The 26,759-nt window shown below is 43.7% G+C and overlaps 1 protein-coding gene across 12 annotated transcripts in view; it reads left to right on the forward strand.

Annotated features, from left to right (window-relative positions):
• The window catches only part of DNAH3 (dynein axonemal heavy chain 3), a 184,430-nt gene that overhangs the window by 115,141 nt on the left and 42,530 nt on the right, over positions 1–26,759 (forward strand). For 11 of the 12 annotated variants that reach the window (XR_014785546.1, XM_084818522.1, XM_084818521.1 and 8 more), the window contains 12 exons: positions 286–394; positions 3,413–3,526; positions 6,137–6,313; positions 7,292–7,383; positions 10,389–10,608; positions 10,814–10,948; positions 12,305–12,416; positions 16,731–16,972; positions 18,594–18,694; positions 21,514–21,619; positions 22,957–23,086; positions 25,500–25,739. Coding sequence is in view for 11 of the 12 variants with exons in the window: in XM_084818522.1 (XP_084674648.1) it covers positions 286–394; positions 3,413–3,526; positions 6,137–6,313; positions 7,292–7,383; positions 10,389–10,608; positions 10,814–10,948; positions 12,305–12,416; positions 16,731–16,972; positions 18,594–18,694; positions 21,514–21,619; positions 22,957–23,086; positions 25,500–25,739 (1,778 nt within the window). In the remaining variant the exon portion in view is untranslated. The remainder of the gene's footprint in view (positions 1–285; positions 395–3,412; positions 3,527–6,136; positions 6,314–7,291; positions 7,384–10,388; positions 10,609–10,813; positions 10,949–12,304; positions 12,417–16,730; positions 16,973–18,593; positions 18,695–21,513; positions 21,620–22,956; positions 23,087–25,499; positions 25,740–26,759) is intronic. The other variant, XM_084818525.1, reaches the window with a different exon arrangement.

Below are 26,759 nucleotides of genomic sequence, written 5' to 3' on the forward strand. Positions count from 1 at the left end.
AACCACCTATCGTTTAGTGGTTTCCTGGATTCTGTGCAGCTTTTTCCCTATTCTGAAAGGTTGAAATGCCTCTCCTGAAGCTTAGCTACCGACAATGAGAGCTTTAACATAAAATATGCTGATATTTCTGGCCCCACCCATTTTACCTTCAGCCCCACCCACCACTAGAATGTAGCCCCCAAGAGCTTCTCCAAAATGGTATCCAACTCTCAGGCCGAAAGAGGTTCAGCACCCTTGACCTATCATAATGTCTGCTGTGCTTATTCTCCTCTTTTTATGTCTTAGGACATTAATGGGGGCTTTGAAATTAAACCTGGGAGGTGCTCCTGAAGGACCTGCAGGGACAGGCAAAACCGAAACGACCAAAGATCTGGCAAAAGCGTTGGCCAAGCAGGTACTGAAAATAAATTCCTGATAGCTATCTCTTCTTTTCTCTAGAGATTAAAAAAAAACACCATTAGGTTTCAAGGAGTGTCTTTATATGCTGACGTTGTGCATCAGAAGTTCATGAACATTGGAAGAAAGAGTACAGGTCTAGTAATCACCCCCAGTAATTCATGTGCAGTAATTCACATCCCAGGAACTTGCTTGGAGAATGTAGAAAATCAAGTTGAGTTAGTTGCAGAAAAGCCCCCTATCCAGGCCTTGTTAGTGGTATGTGGACGGTGAAGGGACTGGCGCAAATTCAGTCCTAGACTCTGAAGATCGGAGAAGCACACCCATTCCCTCAAATTAGTTCCACCTAGATAGAACCCTAGGGGGAAAATATTTATTAAAGACAAAAGAAATTATTCCCCATAATGATGAACCTAGACTCTTCTACCGGTCATGGGTGCCATTTTGGGCTCTCCTTAACACCATTGGAGACAATGGCCTAGTCCAGATGTAACGCTAAACCATGGTTTAATTTTATTTATTTATTTATTTCATTTTTATATGGCTCAATAGCCGAAGGTCTCTGGGCGGTTCACAAAATTAAAACCACAAAAATACAACAGAAAATACAATATTAAAATATAATAGATTAAAACTACAGAATAAAAATACAACCAGAGTAAAACCTAGCAGCAGTGCAGATATTTAAATCTGCAGATTTAAGACAGCAGAGCTAAAAAAAACTGGAATACTAAAATGCTACAGAAATGAGCCTGTCTGGCCTGACCACTGTAGGAATAAGCATGCTTCTTCCTCTCCTCGCCTTTGCATGCATGAGGAGGAGATCCAGACTTGGGGGACATCCTAACTTGGGGAATTTCCAAACTTGGGGGTTGGGGGAAATGACTTGTTCTTACTACTTTTACTGAAAACCAACTAAGATCAAATGGCGCCAGCGTGGTACAAGATGGTAAAGGGAGGGCAACATCTGGTGGAGGGATGAACAGGTACTTTCTCAGTATTTTGGTGTGTCTTCTTTAGGGTTATCAGAGGAATCTGTCCAGGAGGTGAAGCTCGCCGAGCTTTAGTCAGCTCGGCCCCCTGGACTCTGGCTCACTTTCCTGCAAATTGGCCCAACTCCATCTGCATTGAGTCTGGCCAGCTCGCTGATTTCTATTAAAAAAAAAAATTGTGTGTAGCAATTCGTGCAAATTACAGCTGCAGTTTGCGCCAATTTTGGCCACAATTTGCACAAATTGCTTTTTATGCACCCCCCCAGGTTCTCAACCCCCCCTGCTCAGCTCACACATGCAAGTCGAGTCAGGGGTGTCTCTGACACTTGTCAGGCTCAAAAGGGCTGGATTTCTTGACGACGGACATCCCTAGTCTCCTTGCACTAAACTACATGTGCTACTGCAGTCAGATGGTCCGTTTTTAGCTTAAAAATCCATGAAGGCAGACATAGATCCGAAATCCTGCAGGGGAGGAAAGCTGTTTGGGGGGTGACTTGGGGAAAGGAGATGACTTGGAGTGGTGATACTGCAGGTAGGAAAAAGAGAAGGCGCCCCCTCCTCACCTCTCACTCTCCTAAAGCAGCTCTTCCAAAAGGGTGGTTGGACTACAGCAGCGGGAGGCCATCTAGTGCCCTCTAGATGTTACAGACTGCAACTCCCCAAAGCCCCAGTGATTATGGCCAGCAGTCAGGGATATGGGAGTTGTAGTGCAAAATGTTTGGAAAGCATCAGGTTGCCTACCTTTGGACTACAGTTATATGCAGTGTTGGCACCAGTTGTTGGACAAGTTGCCCTTTGAGCCAAATCAGGGAGCAGGGTCTACAGCTTCCTTTCACTGCTGCTCATTTTCTTGCCCTCTGCTTCTTGGTGCAATCCACACCACTGTCCAGAAGGAGCGGGTAAAGCAACTGGAGGCTCCTCCTCCTCACTCTTGGCGCTGTGTACACACTTGGGGAGGATAGGTGAACAAGCCGCAACAGTGATGAGGAGGAAGAGCAGGCGCAGGGGCCTCCGGGGGTCCGCACTGGGCCCCCTTCTGGGGTGTGAGTCCTGGCAGTTACCCTATGATGCCAACTCCTGATGCTGGCCCTGGTTATGTGCGTTTGTGTGTAATGTGTAGTTTGGCCCTTTCATAACTGACTATGGGGTCGAGATGCAAGATCACACTCTAGTTCATAGTAACCACTTTTTCCTTTAGCCCATGGTGGCGCATTGCTTATGGTAAGAGGATTACCTGATGAATTCAACAAGTGGAGTATTAATGGCGTTGGATGTACCATTGGATATTTTTGAGTCTTGCTCCCAAAACCTTGTCGTGGGAGGTAGCTGTGCTCAGGTTACCACCCACTGTGAAGAGAACCTACATAGTACTTGGAAGTTGGAGGGCAACTATACCGTTGCTGTGGCAGGTTTCCCCAGATACTCATTTTAATGTTTCTGTTTTCACCTTTAAAATGTTCCTGGATCTTTTGTTGTTGTTGTTGTTGTTCTCCAGTTGCTTTTTAAGGACTACTCTGGTTCCTCTTCAATATATCTTTTCTTTGCTCCTGTTCCCCCACCCCCCCAAGCACATTTTAATGCTTTCTTATCTTACATAATGAAATACTATAACATTTTTTTCTGGGAGCACTGAGTATATTTTACTGTGTTTTGTAAAAAGCCCTCTACACCAGGTGGTGGGAGGTGCTATAGAAACAGCATAATTAAACTGAATAAATAATCTTGCTGTTGTAGTTTGGTACCCCTTTTTCTTTGTAAACTACTCAAGTTGTACATGAGGTTGCCATTATTTTTGTAGCAGGGCTCCTGTGCCTCTAATAGCTGCATGATACACTGAAATGTGGGAGTGAAGTTTTCCTCACTATGCAAGTGAACTATAAAAGCTTCTCCTGTCAAATTTCTGCTTATCGCACCACTGTTGAAAGTACAGGCTCCACTCCAGGAAAGAAAGAAATGTTGGCAACACTATTGTCAGCAACAGCTTTGTGTTAACTTTGGACAATATGTTCTGCAATTTGTTGTAGTGTGTTGTCTTCAATTGCTCCGACGGTCTTGATTACAAAGCCATGGGCAAATTCTTTAAAGGGCTGGCACAGGCTGGAGCTTGGGCCTGTTTTGATGAGTTCAACAGAATTGAGGTAATTTTATATTAATAGAAATTTATTTGTTTTTTATTGGCACTTATATTCTGGTGAATATAATAAAATCCCTCAGCGGGTTCACAATGAAATTAAAATAGATTTAAAAACAAAAACACAACGTATCTCCCCTTTGAGTTCAGTGGAAATTACTCCCAGGAAAGTGTGCAGCCCAATATGTTAGATGGCTCAGTTTTTAATATAGTTGCAGATTTGATCATCACAGATATGATTCTGCAAAATTTAGCTGTGCTTCTTGTAGGAAGGCCGCGGTGTAGGGCCGCGGTGGCTTAGTGGTTAAGACGCTGAACTGCAGACCGGAAGGTCGGCAGGACAGCAGTTCGAGACCCGAGTGCCGCGTGACGGAGTGAGCTCCCGTCTTCAGTCCCAGCTCCTGCCAACCTAGCAGTTCAAAAGCAAGAAATTGCAAGTAGATAAATAGGTGCCGCTTCGGCGGGAAAGGTAACAGTGTTCTGTGCACCTCGGTGTTCAGTCATGCCGGCCACATGACCATGGAAGCGTCTTCGGACAGCGCTGGCTCTTCGGCTTAGAAATGGAGATGAGCACCACACCCTAAAGTTGGACACGACTGCTTGGGGACACCTTTACCTTTTACCCTGTAGGAAAACATGGAGCTTGTGATTATAAACATGGAAACAGTTCAAATGACTGCATTTTTAATCTATGCTCAGATTGATTTTTTTTTTAAAATCATAAAATCACCCCTATGAAATTGGTGGGCCAATTCAGACATGACAGTAAACCAGGGCTGGGGAACCTTATTCATGTTGTGGTCTGCATTGGCATGGTTGGAACTTGTTGGGGTCTGCATTCTAGCAGCGGGCGCAACCAAAACCCAAAGTAGGCAGGGCATCCACACACAACGCACATACACCCCCCCACCCCCACCCATCCAAGCAGACAAATGCCGGAGTCCCCTGGTTGTGCATGTGCCTGCTTCCCTCCCTATCAACCTCCTTCCCTGACAGCATCTCTGTCTTTCTTCTTCCTGTTCCCCCGAGAGAGACAGGGATGCTGGCAGGGAGGGAGATGTTTGTTTGCCAGTCTACCTCCTGTCTCTTGTTTTCCTTGCTGAAACTCTCAGTGGAATTGGATGAAGAGGGGAACTTGGACGTCTGTGTATGTGTGTGTGTGAGAGAGAGAGAGAGAGAGAGAGAGAAAGAAAGAAAGAAAGAAAGAAAGAAAGAAAGAAAGAAAGAAAGAAAGAAAGAATTGCTATCACACCCTATTTCACTACCCTGTCTGAGCCACTCTCCCTGGATGATGCTGCCGGGTCTTCTACAGGGGCATAGTGGGTGTGGCTTGCAGACAGTGCAGGGGTCCAGATACAGTGAGGTTGAGGTCTGAATTTGGACTGTGGTCCAGAGGTTCCCCATCCCTGCAGTGAGGATATATGGATTTTGTAAAATACATATGTGTGCTTTCTGTGGATTGTCAGGGACCTTTCATTCTGTTGTCCACTCTCCCAAATTTGCGCACATTTGCATTTATGCAAATTTGCACTGGTGAAAATGCACAAATCCCCCCAATGTGCAAGTCCCCCCCAATGCGCAAATCCCCCCATATGTGCATTTTCACCTATGCCTATGGGGGAAATGTGCATTTAGCCTATGGGGGAAATGTGCATTTTCGGCTGGAGTTTTTTTACATTACGTATTTTTCTGACTAAATTTGCATTACATTCTGGAAAGTTTTAAAAAAAATGTCTACAAGTCTGCAGAATCCATGCGACTTGGGAAAAACTGGTCCCCTGCAGAATCCATGGGTCAGGTTCATAGAAATCTGAACTCATTTGATCCATTGCAGATTTCTCCGACATCCTACCTTGCACTAAGCCATGATTTGTGCTAATCATAGTTCAGAACCCAAACCCTGATTTGAGCTTTGAAAAATGGAAGAGCACACTGATACTTCAAACTGATTTTGATTCCTGTCCTTTTAGCGCTCATCTTCATAAGTTCACTCCTCCCTCCGTGATGTAGCAACCTTTGGCAAAAGAGCAATTGCTGAAATTACTCAGTTGCTCACTAAAATGTAGTCCTGTTTTCCCCTTTCAGTGCTTCAGCAGAGACACTGGGATAATTTGACAAACACTAGGCACTTACCAATAATATTTTAATTGCATAGAACTTTAAATACAGTTAATAATTAGACACATGTATTTATGTTCTGGCTGGTCTGCATTGATGCATTCTCTCTCTCTCTCACACACACACACACACACAGAACTTACCACATAGACCACATGCTTTGCATGCAAAATGTCCCAGGATCAATTCCTGGCATATCAAGGGCAGGGCCAGGAAAGACCCATATCGGAAAACTGAAGATTCACTGCCAGTCAGTGCTGACAATACGGAGTTAGATGGGACCAATTGTGTAAGTCTGTTTTCTATATTCCTAAAATTTCTGGCTGCTGCTCTTTTATAACTGTTTCATCACAATATTTCAAAGTATCGTGATGTATACATGAAGAGCCGCCAGCATGGGAATAGGAAACCCTAGTGTATTCTTCCAGACATACTATATGAGCTTTTACATTGCTGCTTTTTATATCTGAAGCTTTATTTGATTGATTTTTGTTGTCAGGTTGAAGTGCTATCTGTAGTGGCACAGCAGATCCTCAGTATTCAGCAGGCTATCATTCGGAAGCTCAGAACATTTCTCTTTGAAGGCACAGAGATTTCTCTTAATCCAACCTGTGCAGTTTTCATCACTATGAATCCAGGATATGCTGGACGGGCAGAACTTCCTGATAACTTGAAGGTAAATTGTGTCTTTTTTTGGGAAAGCTGAGACTGAGCAAAGCCTGAAGGACCTTGACTGAGCAAGTGGTGAGCAGAAATAGGTAGATGGATGTACGGATCAGTATCAGGGAGGAGACATCTGAGTGATAACAGGTTTCTAAAGAGGAGAAGAGAGGCAGATTTCAGGACCTGGGGCAGCACTGGGGTTGCACAGAAGGAGACCTGAGCAGATTTGACAGGCGCGAGGGCAAGAATGCCTGCTGATTGCGACTCCTGCCTCTGCATTTCTTGATTGGAGGGAGAAGAGGGTAAAATGCCTCCCTGCAATGAAGGGAGACCCATCTGATCCCCCAACCCACCAAGCTCGGAAGCAACGTCTTCTGTTGTTTCAGAGCACCCTATTAAGTTCAGTGGGGCTTACTCCCAAGTAAGCGTGCTGAGGGTTGCAGACTTGCAGGGTGATCTTATGTCTACTCAGAAGTAAGTCCCATTGAGTTCAATGGGGCTTACTCCCACATAAGTGTGCCAAGGGTTGCATACTTACAGCACAATCTTACATTTTATGTCTACTCAGAAGTAAGTCAGAGCTTCTCTTGCAGAGCGGGCTGCAAGAAAACAGTACAGCAGAAGTTAAGCTACGAAAACAAGATTCCCCCCCCCCCTTTGCACACATGCCAGGGAGGGAGGGAGGCACTCCCTCTGTTCATACCACGTGGCTGCCGTGTAAAAAAGCCTTTCCTAATCCCGCAAAGAAACCGAAAGCAGGAAGCTCCAGAAAGGATGTGGGCTTTTGCGGGTTTTAACTTAACGTAGAAACATCCACATCCTGGCAAACCCTAATTCTTATTCCTTGGCTATTTAATTCTGAAGTCACAGGCTCACAGGTAATACAACTCAACTGCAACTTCCCTAGAGAAAAAATGTACCTATTGCTCTTTACACTGAGAACACACTGTTATTGGTTATTTATATTTTCCTTCCCCCTGTACTTCTTTAGGCTTTATTCCGTACAGTAGCCATGATGGTCCCAGATTATGCTTTGATTGGTGAAATTTCACTTTATTCAATGGGATTCCTTGATTCCAGAAGGTAGGTTAGTCAGGGTATGTTTGTTTGTTTGTTTTACTTGCTTGGGCTTTCTTTACATTTAAGTACTTTTCAGTTTCATGTACTATATATGAAACTCCCACCCAGGGACAATGTGTGAGCAACAGAAGACTTCTTGGAGTCTTACGATATACAGTCAGGGCCAGAAATATTGGAACAAGGATAACTGTTTTGGCAGTTGGCCTCTGTACACCACCACATTGAAGTTGAAAGGAAACACACCCAGATGGGAGCAAAGTCAGGACTTTCAGCTGTAATTCAAGGAGTTTGACAAAAGCGGGGCACTAACCATTCAGGAAGGACAGCCAGTGGCACACACACATCCCCATCATTGGTGGCTCGTAAGTAATGGAACAAACCAACATCATTTCAAACTTCAGGATCGCCTTTAATACCTGGATGAAAATCCTTTGCCTGAATGCAATGACTGCCTGAAGTCTGGAACCCATGGACATGACCAAATGCTGAGTGTCCTCCCTCGAGATGCTTTGCCAGGCCTTCACTGCAGCTGCCTTCAGCTGCTGCTTGTTTGTGGGTCTTTCTGCCTTCAGTCTTGTCTTCAGTAAGTGAAAAGCATGCTCTATTGGGTGGAGATCAGGTGACTAACCTGGCCATTGAAGATCATCCCACTTCTTTGCCTTGAGAAACTCTGGGGTAGCTTTTGCTGTATGTTTTGGGTCATTATCCATCTGCAATATGAAGCGGCGTCCTATCAGTTTGGCAGCATTCAGCTGAATCTGAGCAGAAAGTATAGCCCTATACACTTCAGAATTCATCCTGCTGCTTTTATCAGCAGTCAGGTCATCAATAAACACCAGTGACCTGGTTCCACTGGCAGCCATACATGCCCGTGCCATAACACCGCCTCCACCATGTTTGACAGATGATGTAGTATGCTTTAGATCACGAGCTGTTCCTTTCCTTCTCCTACTTTTCTCTTCCCATCATTCTGGTACAAGTTAATCTTGGTTTCATCAGTCCAAAGAATCTTATTCCAGAACTGGGCAGGCTTCTTTAGGTGTTTGCTGGCAAAGGCTAATCTGGCCTTTCGGTTCTTGAGCGTTACCAGTGGTTTACACCTTGTTGTGAAGCCTCTGTATTTACATTCATAAAGCTATCTCACAGCTGTAGGTATTGACAATGACATGCCTACCTCCTCAAGAGCATTCTTGACCTGGCTAGATGTTGTGAAAGGGTTCCTCTTCACCATGAGCAGAATTCTGTGCTCATCCACTTTAGTTGTCTTCCGTGGTCTTCCAGGCCTTTTGCTGTTGCTGAGCCTGCCAGTTCATTCCTTCTTTTTCAGGATGTTCCAAACTGTTGTATTGGCCACTCCCACTGTTTTTGCTATCTCTCTGATGGGTTTATGTTGTTTCCTCAGCCTAATGATGGCCTCCTTCACTCGCTGGGAGATCCGGAAGCTGGGAGATCTGGGTTCTAGTCTCCACTTGGCCATGGAAGCTCACTGGGTGACTTTGGGCCAGTCACACACTCTCAGCCCAACCTACCTCACAGTGTTGTTGTGAGGATAGAATGGAGAGGAGGAGGATAATGTAAGCCGCCTTGGGTTCCTTGCAAGAGGAAAAAAGGCAGGATATAAATGCAATAATGCAATGCATGGACACCTCTTTGGACCTCATGTTGGGAGTTCCAGTGAACAGCTACCAAATGCAAATGTAACACTCAGAACCACCTCCAGGCCTTTTATCTGCTTGCTTGGTCATGGGGTACCCAGGGAACAGGCCATACCTGGCCATGCAGCTGCTTGTCAGCCATTTGTTCCATTACTTATGAGCCACCAACGATGGGTGTGTGTGTACGCCACTGGCTGTCCTTCCTGAATGGTTAGTGCCCCACTTTTGTCAAACCCTTTGAATTACAGCTGAAAGTCCTGACTTCGCTCCCATCTGGGTGTGTTTCCTTTCAACTTCAGTGTGGTGGTGTACAGAGGCCAACTGCCAAAACAGTTATCCTTGTTCCGATATTTCTGGCCCTGACTGTATGTAAAATGCTGTTTTTAGCCACTCAGGGCAGAATCTATTACCAGAAGAAGATGATTTTCTACTACCCGGACTTCACATCCTATGCATATTTAGACAGAAAAAGCCCTACAATTTCCAACATTCCCCAGCCAGCCTAGCTGGGACATGCTGGGAGTTGTAGGACATTTTTCTGTCTAAACATGCATGGGATTACACCTTAAGGGATTTTTTTGGCCATATATAGGTCTTCTTTCATATATTCTAATGCTCAGATTATTGTGTATGTGTTTTCACATGTAGGTGTGACATCAGAAAATGCACATTAAAGAAGCAGCCCCTATAATTGACTCTGAAACATATTTGGTAGTTTAGCCATTGTGCCATATTGCTAACATTATGATGACTTTTCTCGTGTGAAAATTCATGGTTGAATCATGTTCTCCAAAAGACCTCTCAAAACCACATTTTTTCTGTACTGGTTTGATCCAGTTCACTGCTCCTTTTGGCAGCTACTTTGGTACCGCTTTTCAAAAAGAGCCCGTTTCGCTACATAATCCAGCCAGTCAGGGATCACATAGCTGGTGAGATGATGTCAGAGTACCACAGTTGCCAAATAGAATAAAAGGACAAAGCTTTTTGTTTTCTGCTAAGCTATTGGTAGAGAGCAAGAGTTCATCTATCATGGGTGAATGACATGTTAATGCCATATTTTTTCATATAGAAAATACCCTTTCTGTTATTAATTTATTGTTACTAGTTGTAGTCGCAGGCCAAAGCAATAACAAGTTCCAGTTATTAGTACCTTAGCCAGTACCATCCCCCAAATAAGAGGAAAAATCACTTTTGTTTTCGTACATTTTGAGCTATCCCTGAATTGTTTATAAAATGACTTGATTATATCCACTTTAAACATTCAGCTATATATACAGAGAGACATTTTATCCTTTTTCCCCCTTGCTTGGTGTTTGGTGCCCACGAATGGTAACATATTATAATTTTTCACAGCCTTGCCCAGAAAATTGTTGCTACCTACCGTCTTTGCTCTGAACAGTTATCATCACAACATCACTATGACTATGGGATGCGTGCAGTAAAATCGGTCCTGACAGCAGCAGGAAACTTAAAATTAAAGTACCCAAATGAAAATGAAAGTGTATTGTTGCTTAGGGCTCTGCTGGATGTTAACTTAGCTAAATTCTTGGCTCAAGATGTCCCTCTGTTTCAGGTAAGATAACGGATGAAGTTATTTAGATGCTGATAACACTACTTGCTTCTGTATAAATGCAGGCAGACAAATACTGAGGAGATGGTCTTGATTAACTAAGAAAGATTTTTTGCTTTTATTCTTAACAGCTTGAAAAAACCCTTATGTACAACTTTAATCTCAGAAGCACTGCTCTTAAATGACATTCTCTCCTTTCATTTTGCAGGGGATCATATCTGATTTGTTTCCTGGAGTGGTTCTTCCACAACCAGATTATGGGCTCTTCATCAAGGCACTGAATGATAATATCAAAAAAATGAATCTTCAGCCAGTTCCATGGTTTATTGGGAAAATTATTCAGGTTTCTGTGTTTTTAAATTTGCACATAGAAAAAGTATTCAGTAGAACCTTCTTATTCATACAGATACAGCTGAGATCTGTAACAAAATGCTGCAGTATATGTCTACCCTCTAATCCTGTTCAGGGTTCCAGCCAGCCAATTCAAGCAGACCAACCCATTCCTTTTTCCCCAGTTAATAGTCAATTTAAATAGATTGGGGGGAATCTTCAGTGGTATAGGTTCCACTTGCAGAGTGTCTTTTGATTTGGTGGACTCCTCCACTAACAGAAGGGGGGACAATTTTCACCAGTTTCCCCTTCCCCCAGAATCTCCCTGATGTCACCTTCAATGCTGTTCTGGAAGGATCTGCCAATCCTCTTGAACAGATACTGGGGGCGGGGGCACAGGGAAGGCAGACTCAGCTAAAACTGCCCTCTACTTCCATTAGTGGAGGCCTCTGCTGGATCAAAAGCCACTCTGTGCGTGGAAAGGCGTCACTGGATTCCACTCATTTTTAATAGCAATACCCTTAAGAACCGCAGGTGGTGAGTGTCTCCTTAGAAGAGGTATTCTCACTTTTCCTGCATACAAGAGGGAATGCCTCTTCTAAAATGATACAACACAGATGTGGATTAGCCCAAAACAAAGGAAATATGCCATGTGCTTCAGAACTATTGTTTTTTCCCTCATATTCAAATGTCATTAATTGATTAGTCAACTAAGATTGCTTTAAATGGGTGACAACCCTCCTTTTAAGTTCAAAGAAAACTTCAGGATCAGGGATCTCCTGGGGCTCATCTGTTTTGGTTCTCATGTTTACTACTGTGGGGGCACAGTGTCATATATACTCATTGCAGTCTAAGGTACTTGAGTTATGATGGCTATTTATGTAGCCAAAATGGGACTGCTGAGAAACAAGAGGGAGATATCTTGAAGAGGGGGGACATGGACCCAAAGTGGTCTAATGAGGACTGAGCATGCTCAGTAGCCACAGAATGCTCCATGTTTGTTGGGGGTGGGGAAATGGAAAACCAGGTGACAGGTGGAATGGAATGGAGTATCTTGAAAGAAAGCATGGCTGGCTGGAACACTGAACGGGAGCATTCTGCACTGCAACATTTTGTTGCACCTCCCACTTGTTCTTTATTCATTCTTTTTCTTGGCTTAAGGATGTGCCATCCATATTTAGACAGTTCCTGTGAAATGGGTCCAATTGTGGCTCAGAACGCATCGCAGTCTTGCTTATTATTGAATACATTCACCTCTTCACCCTTCCGCTGGATTCCTCTTGCCTTTGCAAGACAGAAGCTAAATTTGATTCATGTTGAAATTCAGTCATGGAGCATATTTATTACAGCATTCATGTCATTGGTGCAGATTTATGAAATGATGATGGTTCGTCACGGCTATATGATTGTTGGGGACCCAATGGGAGGCAAAACCAGTGCCTACAAAGTATTAGCTGCAGCACTTGGGGATTTGAGCCAAGGTACATATCAAATTCATTCTGACCAATACCTTTTTAATTAAAAAGAGTGCCAGCTTCTTCTTCCCTTTTATCTAGAAAGATAAAGCTTACATCTAGTGAGGTTTTTTTAAGTATTATTATTTGCCTGTGGCCTTGAGTTGTTGGAAGCTGAGATGTGGCTAATGAGAGTAATGAGTAGATAATAATAAATTGCAAATTTTGCTGTTACCAGGCTACACCACAGAAGAGAATGTGAATAGTTTGGTTTGGGAGCATAAAACAACAACTAGAAAGCTTCCACTGGCAGAAGCATGCCTGTCTGTATCCAAATCTTGAATACAATACGCAATAAAATCACTTGCGCATTTTATTAAGCTAGAGCCCTACTTTTGTGCCCAGTGTTCTGCAATATTGGACAATTCCCTTGAAACTCTCAAAAGTGATTTCCTCAGCCTACCATCTGCTCATCAGATTTATTTATTTATTTGTTTGTTTATTTATTTATTTAATGCATGTATTAATTGCTCCTCCATTCATCAAGGGTCAAGTTAATTTACAATAAAAAGTTAAAATGCAAAAATCACCAACAGCTCAGGCAAGGCATAGAAAATACAGACATTACAATAAAACAAGAGAACCCTCTGAAATCAAGAAGTGGCATTAATCACTGAAAGTCTGGCAAAACCACATCGTTTTTACCAGAGGTCTAAAGGCCAATGGTGAGGGAGCCTCTTGCGGGGAGTGGGGAGAAGCAGGAGTGGATTTGCTTGTGGAAAGACTCACGAGCTTGGCTCTGAGCACCAATTCCTAGTATAGGCTTGTACTCGGAGGCACCCTCTTCCTTAACTCTTATTGTTCTCAGGTCCACCCGCTTAGCCCCGCAAGCCTAAAGTCTGCCCACCACTGCTTTATGCAATAGGATGCCTCAGCTTCTCGTATAAAACCAAAAGTATTCATCGGTAGTGCATAGAACAGATGAATAATAACGCATGTAGGTCAGCACAGAGGTGCTGTATTATTTGTTTACAATGTTTATATACTGTTCCACATCTAAACAGATGGTTAGAGTGTCAGACTAGAACTCAACAAGAGATCCAGGTTCAAATCCTCGCACAGCCTTAAAGCTCACTCAGTAACCTTGAGGCAGGTACCATCTCTCAGTTGAATCTACCTCACAGGGTTGTTATGAAGATAAAATGGTGGGTGGACACCATGTACACCTCCATGAGCTCCTTGGAGGAAAGGTGGGATATAAATGTCCTATAGATTGGCTAACTGGATGGCTCCCAAACCTTGCCTGGTTGAGGCAAGGTTTTCTCGTTGTCTTGGGTATTCTATTCGTGGTATTGTTCTTACCCTGTATCTTTGCATGCTTTACGTCTTGTATAAAAAGACAAGGCAGGCAGAAATTTCTTGCTATGTATCAAGGCTTGCCACAGGTAGAAAATCGGAAAGAACTGCTGAAGCAGTGGGCTGACGGCACTCTCTAGGTGATCCAATATGAAGAATTCAGCTCCTATTGGATCAAATGAGGGAATGTGGAAAACAACTAAGGCAAAGCCATGTCGTCTCGGCTTCTTCATGCCTACGTGGCAGATTCCTCAAAGGCCTAAAACTAGGGATGGCGGAGAATTTCTCCCCGAAACTTCGGGGGGCCGAGCGCCAACGTGTTCGGCCCCCCGAACAAGGTTCGGGGAGAAATTCTCCTCACCCCCCCGCCCCCCGCACCCCCCCCGGGACGGGACTTACCTTTGCCGAATGTCCCTCCCGGCGGCGGGTCCGGCCAGCGGTTCGTCGGGTCTTCGGCCGGGGCGGGAGTGGGAGCCGGTCTTTCGACCAGCTGCCGTCACCGCCATTCCAATAAAAGAAAAAAAAAACGCCCCCGTGATAGGCTACGTGACGATTAACGTAGCCTATCACGGCTAGATTTGCAAAGTCAGCCATGATAGGCTACGTAAATCGTCACGTAGCCTATCACGGGTGACTTTAAAAAAAAAGCACGTACGGATAATGGCGGCCCCCATAGGGAGCCGCTATTCACGTTCCTTATTTGGTCGCTGTAGTCTACGTAAAGATAACGTAGACTACAGCGAAAATAAAGGCAACGCTATTTGCGTTGCCCTTATTTTCACCGTAGTCTACGTAAAGATTTACGTAGACTACAGTGACCAAATAAGGAACACGAATGGCAGCTCCCTATGGGGGCCGCCATTTGCGTACGCGCTTTTTTTTTTTTTTTAAAGTCACCCGTGATAGGCTACGTGACGATTTACGTAGCCTATCACGGCTGACTTTGCAGATCTAGCCATGATAGGCTGCGTTAATCGTCACGTAGCCTATCACGGGGGTGTTTTTTTTTTTAACTTTTAATTTCGCGGCCGGGCAAGGCGAGGCGCCTCCTCCCCGGCCTGAATTTCGGCCGGGCGAGGCGGGAAGCCTCCCCCCCGGCCTGAATTTCGGCCGGGCGAGGCAGGAAGCCTCCCCCCCGGCCTGAACTTCGCGGGGGGAGCAGTGAAGCGCCTCCCCCCCACCGCGAAAAGCTGCGAGACCAGGTAAGTGACTTTCGTGCACCCCTACCTACAACTGTTGTCTCTGTTTCTTCCATATTGAAGGAGAAACTGCTAGGACAGTAGAGATAAGTTATCTTGTTGGCACAGCAACTCACCCCACACCTATGAATCATCGTGCTTCCAAATTAATTGGGTCATAAATTTTAAGAAAGTTGCAGAAACTATCAGGGAAGAAGCTGGGGTGGTGGTTCAGTAAAAGTTTAGTTGGTAATGAGCAGACATGTGCGCTGGGCTTGGCTGATGTCACTTATTTAGCCCCACTATGATTATAAATGTAACTGGTGAGTGTTGGTCTGTGCTGCCTCTGGGTTGACAGAGCTGCCTTCGTTGTACACGAATAAATTCGAGTTGGATCTTAGCTGCGTGTCCAGAGCTTAACTGGAGGGCATCTGGGCATGGACCTCTAAGTCCAGTTTTGGACTTTTACCACAAATGTAATAATGATTTATTATACCAGGCACATCTGGGCAGTGAATCATCATAGAAAGGCACCCCAACAAAATGTCTTGTGACACCTTAAAGACTGGCATATTTATTATGGCATATGCTTTCATGGACTACAGTCAACTTCATCAGATGGGTCTGATATGCCCACAGTATCTGTGGGAAGTATTCAATGGTATTCCTACACAGAGTAGACCCACAGAAGTGAATGGGCCCAGTCTGGGTAGGCCTACCATTGGATACTGCCCTGTAACTTCTCATCAGAAGTGTAATCTATGCAAGCTTATGCCATAATAAATATGTTAAGTCTTTAAGGTACCACGAGGCCCTTTGCCATTTTTGCTGCAACAGACTAACGTGGCTACCCCTCTGGAAATTAAAAAAAAATAGGCTTGTTGTTAGGAAGTCAGATCTCTTGGAATTCAAAACAAAGAAGAAAAGAAGAGAATTCTCAATCTGGCTGAAAGCACATGTTTTGTCACTTCAAAGCAAGGGTGTTGAAACTCTTTTGGCACAAGGGAAATGAATTCCATTTTGGAGAAGCTCTCAGGGGCTGCATTCCAGAGGTGGGCTGGACCAAAGGCATAAGGGGGGGAGCACCAGAGGCCAAAAGGGATGGGGCCCAAAATACCAGCATATTTTAGCTTGAAACTCTGACAGCCAGTAGTCAAGCCTTTGGGGAGGCATTTCAACCTTTTAGAATGGGGGAAAAACTGCACAAAAGCCAGAAAACCACCAAATGTTTGATGGTTGGTGGAAATGGGATGCGGCCAGGAGAAGGGTGTGTGGACATCTGAGGAACCCTGGAGGGCCGGATTTGGAACTCCTGCAGGGCTGGATTTGGCCCATGGGCCTGAGTTTCAACACCCCTGCTTTAAAGGGACAAGGCACATGCAATGTAGGCCTTATTCAGTCCATTTTCAAGGTGTCCAAGATGTTTCTGGCTGCGTGGTCCCTAGACTGTCTAGCCCCTGGAGCAGCCTGTCTCCTCTGCAGCCATCAAGTAGAATTCATACCAAAAGAGGACATGAAATAGAGCATCCCAATCTCTTTTTTAAATCAAATCATCCCAGCATTATAACAAGATCAGACCTCCATGTTTCCAGGTCTCTGGGCCAGTTTGAGCTGGGTGAATCAGGAATGACACCAAATCTGTTAGGTTTTATGAAAGGAACAATGGAGAAGATAACACGCAATTAGTGTACAACGTTTAATTTGGGTGTGAAAAATAGCTTCTGATTAGCAAGGCGTTAGATAACAATATATTTTGCTGGTTTTGCCTTCTGGCTGATCAGAGACACCCTTTCTTTTTTTTTCTTAGACAGTTCGACAGAGGAATCTGCAGTCGAATATAGAATTATTAATCCCAAAGCAATCACCATGGGGCAGCTGTATGGATGTTTTGACGCCGTGAGCCATGAGTGGACAGATGGCATTCTTGCAAACACCTTCAGAGAACAGGCTTGTTCTACGACAGAAGATAGGAAGTGGATTATCTTTGATGGTCCAGTAGATGCTGTTTGGATAGAGAACATGAACACAGTACTAGATGATAATAAGAAGGTAACTGATTTTTCTGCACTACTTGAGTCTATCAGGTTGCATCATTTATTGTAACCGGAGAATTTATTGCTGTGATTATTTCACAATCACAAATCAGATAAACTGCATAATTTGCTTAAAGGCAGAATGCTTTAAAACTTTTTGACGTAAATAACTGTATCTGTAGATCTGGAAAAATTAAGGAATCTGAAGCTGCAATCCTATACATACTTACCTGGGAGTCAGTCCCATTAATTCAATGGGGCTTACTTCTGAGTAGGCATGTATGTGCTGTGAGTCCCTATTTATTTTATTGTTCTATCACAGAGGAAGTCCACAATAGACATATGAACCCCCACTCCTTTTAAAAGGGAAACCCATTGGTCAATTCTACAGAAACTAGTTTTCTTAATTGTAATAAGAGTTTGATTATTTACAAGGTAGCAGTTTCAAGATGTGCACTTTCTGTTTGTAAATAAAAGTTATTAAAGGACCATACTGAAAATTGTGCTAGTGATGTACTTTTTATTAATTATAATTAATCTCAATTTTTAATTATGGATTGAAGGTTATTCATTTTTGTTTTGTTTAAATTAATTCTAATAGGTATAATATGCACTGTGACATGTTTGATCATGGTTTTTCAGGTCATTTTGTATGTTGTTACAACCTATGGTCATACAATAAATTATACTACTTCTACTATAAACATATAAGCGAGTTTTAGAAATGTGATCCATTGATCAAATGTGCTTATAAATTCCCAACTGCTTTACTAAGAAAGGTGGAAGGTGAACTATTTAACTAAACCATATTAAACTTATCTGTGTTTGGTTATTTACTTACTGACCTAAAGTATAAGTTAGTATATGACCATATCCTTTTAGGATCCAGAGCCTACTAGTTTGCAGTGCTATTTAGTTGCTTTTAATATTGACATATAATATAAATAATTTAGCCCAGCCATAGTTTGCTGTGTCATCCAGATCCAGAATGGTCATTAACTATGGTTACTTTAAACAAGCCAGCTTCATTAACTATGATTTGAAGATGGCTTGTCTGAAACTAACCATAATTAAGATGAACCGTAGCTTGTCGTGTCATCCGAAGCTATGGTTAATGAAAAGCAGAAGCAAAAATGGAGGCAAAGGCTTCTGAATTCCTCCTCATGACTGTGCTGGAGGAAATGGGATGGGAGAGCATGCAAACCCAAGGCTCACCATGGCTTGTTCCCGTCATGATAAGCCATAGCTTATTGTGACATCTGAACTCAGCCATTATAATTTTCTCTCAAGCATGCAAACATCAGAAGAAGCAAATAAAAGAACAATATTCGGTAATGCCCTGTTTGGGAAAGCCCTTTTTTCCATGTAAAATGATTGGTTCAGAGATGGAAAACATATGTGCTGGAATTAATAATCCACACTGTTTCCTTCAGCAAGAACTAGCGGAAATGTAGCTTCGTTGTGTGCAAATTTTTTGTTGTGGATTTTCACTTCCAATATAATTTTCTCAGCGCACAGTTAAATGAGACGCTAAGTGACACATGCTGTGGTATGGATGAGCAAAATGATGGGTAATTCTGTCACAATCTCTACCGCATACATGACTGCATCATGCTTGCATGCTGTTTTCATTCTAGCTGTGTTTAATGAGTGGTGAAATCATTCAGATGAGTGCAAAAATGAGCTTAATCTTTGAGCCAGAAGATCTGGAGCAAGCATCCCCAGCAACTGTCAGCAGGTAATTTTTGCCACGGGAGCAAGTAGAAGGGGTGTGTGTGTGTGTGTGTGAGAGAGAGAGAGAGAGAGAGAATGAGAATTAGATCAGGGAAAGCTGAAAGGCGAAAGGGTTAAACCAGCCTCCCCCAACATGGTGCCCTCCAGATGTTTTGAACTACATCTCCCATCATCCAGTGACCATGTTGGCTGAGGATTACGGGAGTTGTGGTGCAACACATCTGGAGAGCACGAGGTTGGGGAATGGCTGGGTTAAATGCTCTGATCAAAATGGGAGCCCCTTCTTTAAATCAAACATTCAAAAGGCAATCACGAATGTGCTTCTTACCCCCAGCTTCTGATGCTCCTCACCCCATTTCACCAGTGATTTATAAGACATACCCCCTTGTTTGTGCCTCTTGCTAACATAAGAGCATAAGAAGAACCAGGCTGAATCAGACCAAAGGGCTATCTAGTCCAGCATTCTGTTCCTTCAGTGGTCAACCTGATGCCTACGGGAAGCCCGCAAGCAGGACAGGAGCACAGCAGTGTCTCAGGGCACTTCCAGACATTGCTTGGAGCAGCAATGGTCACATGGAAGAGGAAGTGCAACAGGAAATACCTCGGTGGCATTTTCTGAAGGCCCTTCTGCCTTGCTGCCTTGTCCTGTGCTTGGGATTCCTGCACCTGTCAGGGCGTATATGTATTGTTGGTACTTTGGCATGATTAGCTGAGCAACCTCTACTGAACTCTACTGATCCTGCTAGACGTGCTGTCAAATATCACAGGGAGGAGGTCTAGTTCAGTGGCAGAGCACTTGCGTTGCATGCAAAAGCATGCAAAGGCCCCAGGTTCAATCCTAAGCACCTCCAGGTAGGGCTTGGAAAGCCTCCCGTCCGAAACCCTGAAGAGCTGCTGTGAACCAGTGGAGACTATACAGGGCTAGGTGGACCAAGGGCCTCACTAAATATAAGTATATTTAAATATAAATATAAATATAATAATATAATTATTGTGCAAATTAGACCATTTGTGCCTGCAATTTTGTGCAAATTGTGCTATTTACAGCCATGATTTTGCACAAATCACAATCTGTGCAAATAAAAAAAAACAACCAATAAAGTTCCCAGGTTTCAGGAACTAACCCACAGCTTGGCTTGCAAATGCAAGCCAAGTCGGGGGCACTGTGGGGATCTGGTGGACCCCAAAAGGGCTGGATCTCCCTGTAACAGACAACCCTACATGCTTTGCATGCAAAAGCATGCAAAGGTCCCAGGTTCAATCCCCAGCATCTCCAGGTAGGGCCTGGAAAGTCTCCTGTTGGAAACCCAGAAGAGCTGCTGCCAGTCAGTGGCGACAGTACTGAGCTAGATGGACCCATGGTCTGAGTAAATATAAAGTGAGCTTCCTATGTGCCACACTGAATGGTGGATTTCAGATTAGTAGGGCTTTGATTGTCCACAGCACATCTTTTCTAGAGCAGCCTTCCCCAACCTGTTGCCCTCCAGATGTTTTGGACTTCAACTCCCAGCATGGCCAATGGTCTAGAATCCTAGGACTTGGAATTCAAAATCTCTGGGGGGCACAAGGTTGGGGAAAGCTGATCTAGAGGCATCCTTAGCAAAAAGGAGATTCCCAGAAGCTGTTCCTCTCTTTGGCAGAACTCATACGTACAACCTTCCTTGTTCATGCTAGCTCCACGTACACATCCTGCACTTTAAAACCCATGCTTTATAGTTGAAGTTTCCTTTAAAATGCTCTAGGCCTGAGAATGAAAATGAAATGAATAAGTATCAGGGAGTAACTGGATCATTGTTCCCTCTATTTATGATGTTCATGCTGTGAGTGCCTTTAGTTATGTAGCCAAAACAGCACTACCCATGCACAAGAGGGAGGTTTAAGGGAGAATCCCAAGGTTTGCTGAATTACAAAAAATTCTTTATGGCCCCCCATAAATAGCCCAGTTCAGACTCAGCATGCTCAGTGGTATGGAATGCTGGTGGGCTGTTGGAGGGAGGGGGGAAATGGGTGGTGGGAGAATGGGATAAAGTGGTTGGAAAACTGAACAGTGGCACTCCACAGGGCAACATTTTGTTTTAGGTCCCACTTGCTGTGGCAAATACCATGGGGTGGGGTAACCGTGTACATCCGTTACAGCTGAGCAAATACAAAGAAGAATCTTGTAGTACCTTAATCACTAATCTGTTTTTTGTAGCACACACTTTTGTGGTCCAGAGCCTAATTTGTCAGATGCATTAAGTGACGATAACTTCAAGAAGCTTCAATAAAGCTTCTACAGGAAGCTTTATTGCACCCTTGTGATTGCTCACTCACAGTAGTTTGCCCTTTACCCTATGTCGTCATCCTCCAGGGCCTCTCCCATACTTTGCAACTGTTCTCGTGGGTTTTTTTTTTCCTAACAAGGAAAGTGTGGTGTTATTTAGAAATCGTGGAATGAGAGTTTCATGAAATTGCACAATTCTGCTATACCGCTGTACCATCTAGTAGGTGAATAATGAAACATATAGAAAGGCAGGGAAGGAAACCCCCTTGAAAAAAGAAACACATGTAAAGGAGCCAATCTTAATTCCGCAAAGAATCCAGAAGCAGAAGCCTCAGTAAAGGTGTGGGATAAAAGCCTCATGTAGAATGCCCTTGGTGCATCTGATGAAATCCATGGAAGTTTCTGCCACAATAAATTTGTTAGCAGTTAAGGTGCCACAAGACTCTTTAAAAAAATCATAGTGATTGTCCAGTGTCATCAGAAGGCTGAGACAGCTTGAATAAGTTTTTCTTTTGCGTTAACAAGCAAATCTGTGCAACTAACCTGTTAATTCCTTCCAGGTGTGGCATGATTTACATGGAACCTCATCAGTTAGGTTGGAAGCCTCTGAAGGATTCTTATATGAACACGTTGCCTCCAAACTTGCAAGATGTACACACAGAATTGGTGCGCAAGCCTAGTTTTAGTGTTATTTTTATATTAAAAAAAACAATGAAAGCAAAGGGGGGAGAAATCAGATTAATGCCCTTTGGGTATGCACAGACTTATCCAGTTTGAGTGGTGTGCTTGCAGTGGACCTGCACTCACCCTTTCTTACACAACCTTCCTAAGAGAATCAAACTCAAGAGCTACTGCTGATCCCTTGACCGATTCACAAGTCTCTAGAACAGGGGAACAATGGCAGGTGGCAGGAAGGCAATAGCAAATTTGGATCTCTCACTTTGCTGTGTGAGGGATCCTTGCACCTGTCCAGGGCCTGGAAGTATGGGAGAGGATGCATCCAATGCAGGCCTGCAAATTACATTACACATCCCCAGCCAGGACTGTGGTTCACCACTCCTCTCCTGTCTACTATAGACAGGGTATGTGTCTGACTGCAGGTTCAGCAAGGCAGGTGTGATGTACACATTGGCAGAAGTGATGTTATCACAGGATTCCCTATATTTGTATGCCAGCAAATACAAAACAGAAGTCTTGTGTGACACCTTAATGACTAATCCACTGCATTTCTCCACTAATGGAAGAGGAGCGGAGGGGATTTTTGTCGATTTCACCTTTTCCCTGCAGGCTCTTGTGCCTCTTTCCATATTGTTCTGGTGGTGCCCTCCAACCCTCTGGAGGAAATCTGGGGGAGCACAGAGGGCTACAGGGGAAAGGGAGAATTGGTGAAAATTTCCCCCCCTCCTCTTCCATTAGTGGACGCATTCACTGAATCAAAAGCCCTTCCACGAATGAACAGAAAGGCACAACTGGATTTAACACAAGAATTCCATTTTACTTAATAAAACCAGCAGAAATTCAAGCATTCAAAAGGCAGTGGCAGCAGCAGCAGCAAGTTAAACATTCCAGCCAATAGGAGAATAAAAAGGGCTTTAATAATTACCTTAAGACAAGCCCAAGGAGGGCAGCCTGGCAAATATCCACTGGTAAGGAATTCCACAGTTTGACACCACCACTGAGAAGGCCCCATCTCTTGCAACTTAGTCCTAAGCTGTTTCAGGTCCGTTTATAGCTTTAGATTATGCTTCATAGCTGAGTAGGGATCTTTTTAAAATCTAGACCTCGCTGTTACTAGCCTGCCATTCTGTCCACAATGACCATGCAGGTTCAAAGGTATGCAGTTGTCGCTGACCATTCACAACAGCAGCAATCGACATAACATAGCTGTCCTAGCTTTGTTATGCTAATCTATCACTTGTACTGGCTGTTGGCCAACTGTTGCTAATCTTTAGTAATGTGAGTTCTGCTAAATTTGAAAGCCGCTTGCCCTTTTCAACTTGCAGATTGATGACTTGTTTATGTGGCTAGTTCAGCCTTGTTTGGAGTTTATTCGGCATCACTGCAGAGTCATACTTCAGACGTCTCCCATCCATCTTACCCATACCATGATGACATTGTTTAGTGCTTTGCTTGGTAAGGATCCTGTAAGCTTCATCTCCTCCCCACTTGGATGTGTCATAAGATTGTGGAACTCTCGTTATGGTATTCTTATTAATTTGTTTTTCTTTCCTGGAAAGACACACTGAATAAGCCTGTGCTGGGCTGTTTCCAGTTTAAACAGCAAAACACAGTAATATGTATAAGCAATGAAACCAATGGAATACTTGGCAAGTGTTTGTAAGCCAGAGTTGGATTTCTTTCCCCGACGGACTTGTTGCAAGCCTGGGTGCTGTGTCTCATGGCTGGCAAACTTGCCTCCATTTTTGTATGCTCTGAAAATAATAATAACAACAACAACAACAACAAAACAGTGACAACCATTTTCTGTCCTTTCTTAATTCTGGAAGGAAAACTTGCCAGGTTTCCAAATATTTGGTTCATTTTAAGTAGGACTGCAATTTTTAATTGATTACTACATTAGATTAATCAATTTAATGCTACTATTGCTCTACAAATTTACTCAGCAGTAAGTCCCATTAAGTGCAGTGAGGCTTACTCCCAGGTATGGGCTCGCAGCCCCAAACATTTAAAAAATAAAAGTAGCAATCCTCTATCCACTTTCCTGGAAGTAAGCCTCACTGAACTCAATGGGAGTTACTTCTGTGTAGACATGTATAGTGTTGTGCTGCAAACTGGCAAAATGATTAACTGAATACATATTATTAGATGATCAAACAGATACTTTCAATTAATCAGGCAGCTTGTTTAATTTTTAAAATATAATTTTTAATACAAATACTGAAAATAGGAAGTGCCTCCATGGACAAGGCATTCACCATTCACTCAAATTGCTTCCATGCTACCTGTTTTCTTTGGAATTGCTTCCTCTCTAGAACTGTTTGCTTGGTTTTTATGGAGAATCCAGATTATGGTGTTCTCAAGGTATTGTAGTCCTGTGTTGTCCTGCGATGTTTTCCCCCAAGTCTTGATTTGTGATGATTTTTATTTCTATTGGGTTTTCGTGTGTTTTTCCCCAAGTCCTGATTTGTGGTGATTTTTATTTTTTATTGGGTTTTCGTGTGTGTGCGGTAAATATAATTACAGCACCATCTTGTGTGGCAAGTCAAGCTCTATTGAGCCACTTAGGATGCGAACTAGGTGAAGGAACCAAAAGCTATGGGTAACCACACATGCTCCAATTCTGGACGTAATTTTAAGATGTTCTCCCAGATTAAGGTGGGGAATTGGTAGCCATCCAAATGTTGGGGAACCACAGTCCCCACCATCCCCAACCATTGGCCATGCTGGCTGGGGCTGATGGGAGCTGGAATCTGACAAAATCTGGAGGACCACAGGTTACCCACCTCTGTGTTTGTTCAACCAGAATTCAGGAGGAGAAGAACGCAGGACGTGGTGCCAGTTCAAGGTTATTTTGGGAGTGATGGCTTGGGAAAGATGCTCTCAGTGGGTCCCTTTCTCTCGGAGGGCTGTCCTCCTCACCATTACCCATTCACTTGTCTCTCCCTCTGGGCCCAATCAGCATCACCTCCCTGAGAGAGACTAATGACAAGCTGTTCCTTCTCCCTGCTCATCTCCTCATTCTCTTTGTAAAGTTATGCTTCTTCATCTTTTTGAACCTACTGGTCCTGGATTTCCACATAAAGACCTTCTTAAGCAATTGTATACAGCTGCAAAGACCTGTAGAGCATGTAACTGGAAGTCTCCAAAGCAACCAACTAAAGAGCAGTGGGTTGATAAAATTTGGGAGACTATGACTATGTATAAACTTACTCAGCAAGTACAGCAAGCAAGGAATGCTAATGATATTATGACACCGTGGTTTCCATTTATTTCCTAGGCTGAAGCACTTCAAAATTTTGATAAAGTTCCAACAAAATACAGTTGCCTACATTTTTTTCTGATTACTACGCACAAACACACAAAATGGTATACACTAACACACGCTCCTTTCATATGTTGCAGAACTTGCATTTTTACTTTCATTAGAAATTGAGCTTCTACTTAGATTTGTAATTAGTGAATTCCTTCGTTTCTTTTGTGATTGTAATTTATTGTTAGGCTCCTCCTCCTCCTCCTCCTTCTTCTCCTTCTTCTTCTTGCCTTTATTTTGTCAACCTTGTTTCAAAATAAAATAAAATGTCATTATTACAAAAAGAGGGGGGGCAGGGGACATCAAGGAGAACCAGTAGCAGGGCCTGGAGGCTCCTAGGATTGACCTTGGGCTCCCTGTTGTGGTGTGGGCCTTGGCAGGTGCCCGACCATGCCAACCACTGTCAATGGCCCTATCCGGACAGAGCAATCTAGAGAAACAATGAAGGGATGGAAAGGGGGAAGCCTTCTGATTCCTACTCAAGTAGTTGTCTATGCCTTTCTTCTGGGAACAGCCTTTACTCACCTTTTTAATTTTTTCAATGTTTATTTTTAGATGAAATAAGGCATTCTGGTGAAGAAGAAGGAGGAGAGACCATGTCCAGTCAGCAGATCACCCTGTGGCTGCAAGGCCTCTTCCTTTTTGCCTTAGTTTGGACCATTGGTAGCACCATCAATGCAGAGGGCAGAAAGAAGTTTGACCACTTTTACCGAAATATTTTGATGGGAATGGACGACAACCACCCACGTCCCAAAAGCGTGAAGCTAACCAAAAACAATCTATTTCCAGAAAGAGGTGCACATTTATGCATGTACATGTATGTGGCTTTTTCTTTAAAAACTAGGGCTGTCCTTTCCAACCTGCTTCAGACTCCAGATCCGAAGTGAGATTCAGACATCCGAATTGCAAGTTGCCTGCCGATCCACAAGAGCACCCTGCTCCTTACCTGGATCCATAAATGGGCCATTTACACCTGCAGTGTTGTGTAAATGACTGCCTTATGGCCGTCATTTGTGCAACATTTGATATATGGAAATAGACGACTTTCCATTTTAAAAGAAAATGGCAGATCCCTTGAAGAGGCTGCCGGCAAGGAGCACGAGGGCTCACGCGGCTCGGCATGTTCATTGGGAGTGTCCGGGGGGCACAAGTGGGGTCAGCTGCTCAGCAGGTGCCTGGGAAAGCTGGGCCCGAGGCCAGTCCATCCCTAGGCTGTCTGGGCCTCAGGAATCATCCAGATTGGTCCAAAGCTATCCGAAGCAATTCGGATTGATCTGACCTGCTTCGGATCACTTTGGACCAATCTCAACCCACTTCAGATCCGGACTGATTCGGTCCGAATCACCTTGCTTCGGCTCAGAATTCAGATCCAGATTCGAAGCGGTGCACAACCCTATGAAAAACCCATTTCGTTTCTATATCCTGAAAAACATCCTATGTTCAGTTTGGGCATTAGCCCTTGTGTCACCGGTTCCAGAGATTAGGGAAGGGGCTAAATGACTATATTAACAGAGAACATCTTCTCTGAGTGTCCCTCCTGTTGTATCCAAAATGGTCCCTCCGGATGAATCCAGAATGCGCACAAGACAGAGGTATTAGCAGACTTGGAGAACCCCAAGGTTTGCAGAAATACAAACATGTTCAGTGGGCATGGAATGTTAACAAAATGTTGAAGAGGGGGTATCTAGAACACTGGGGTGGGTTGGGAGAGAGCATGGAATGGTACTGCTGGATCCCTGAATAGGACACAGCACGCTGCAACATTTTGTTGCTGGTCCCATTTGTCTTATTGAATCTTTATTGGTATAGAATGGT

Source organism: Heloderma suspectum, chromosome 12 (genome assembly GCF_057233095.1).
Source record: "Heloderma suspectum isolate Gila_16-S chromosome 12, 16-S_ref, whole genome shotgun sequence".
In the NCBI taxonomy this organism is placed as follows: domain Eukaryota; kingdom Metazoa; phylum Chordata; class Lepidosauria; order Squamata; family Helodermatidae; genus Heloderma; species Heloderma suspectum.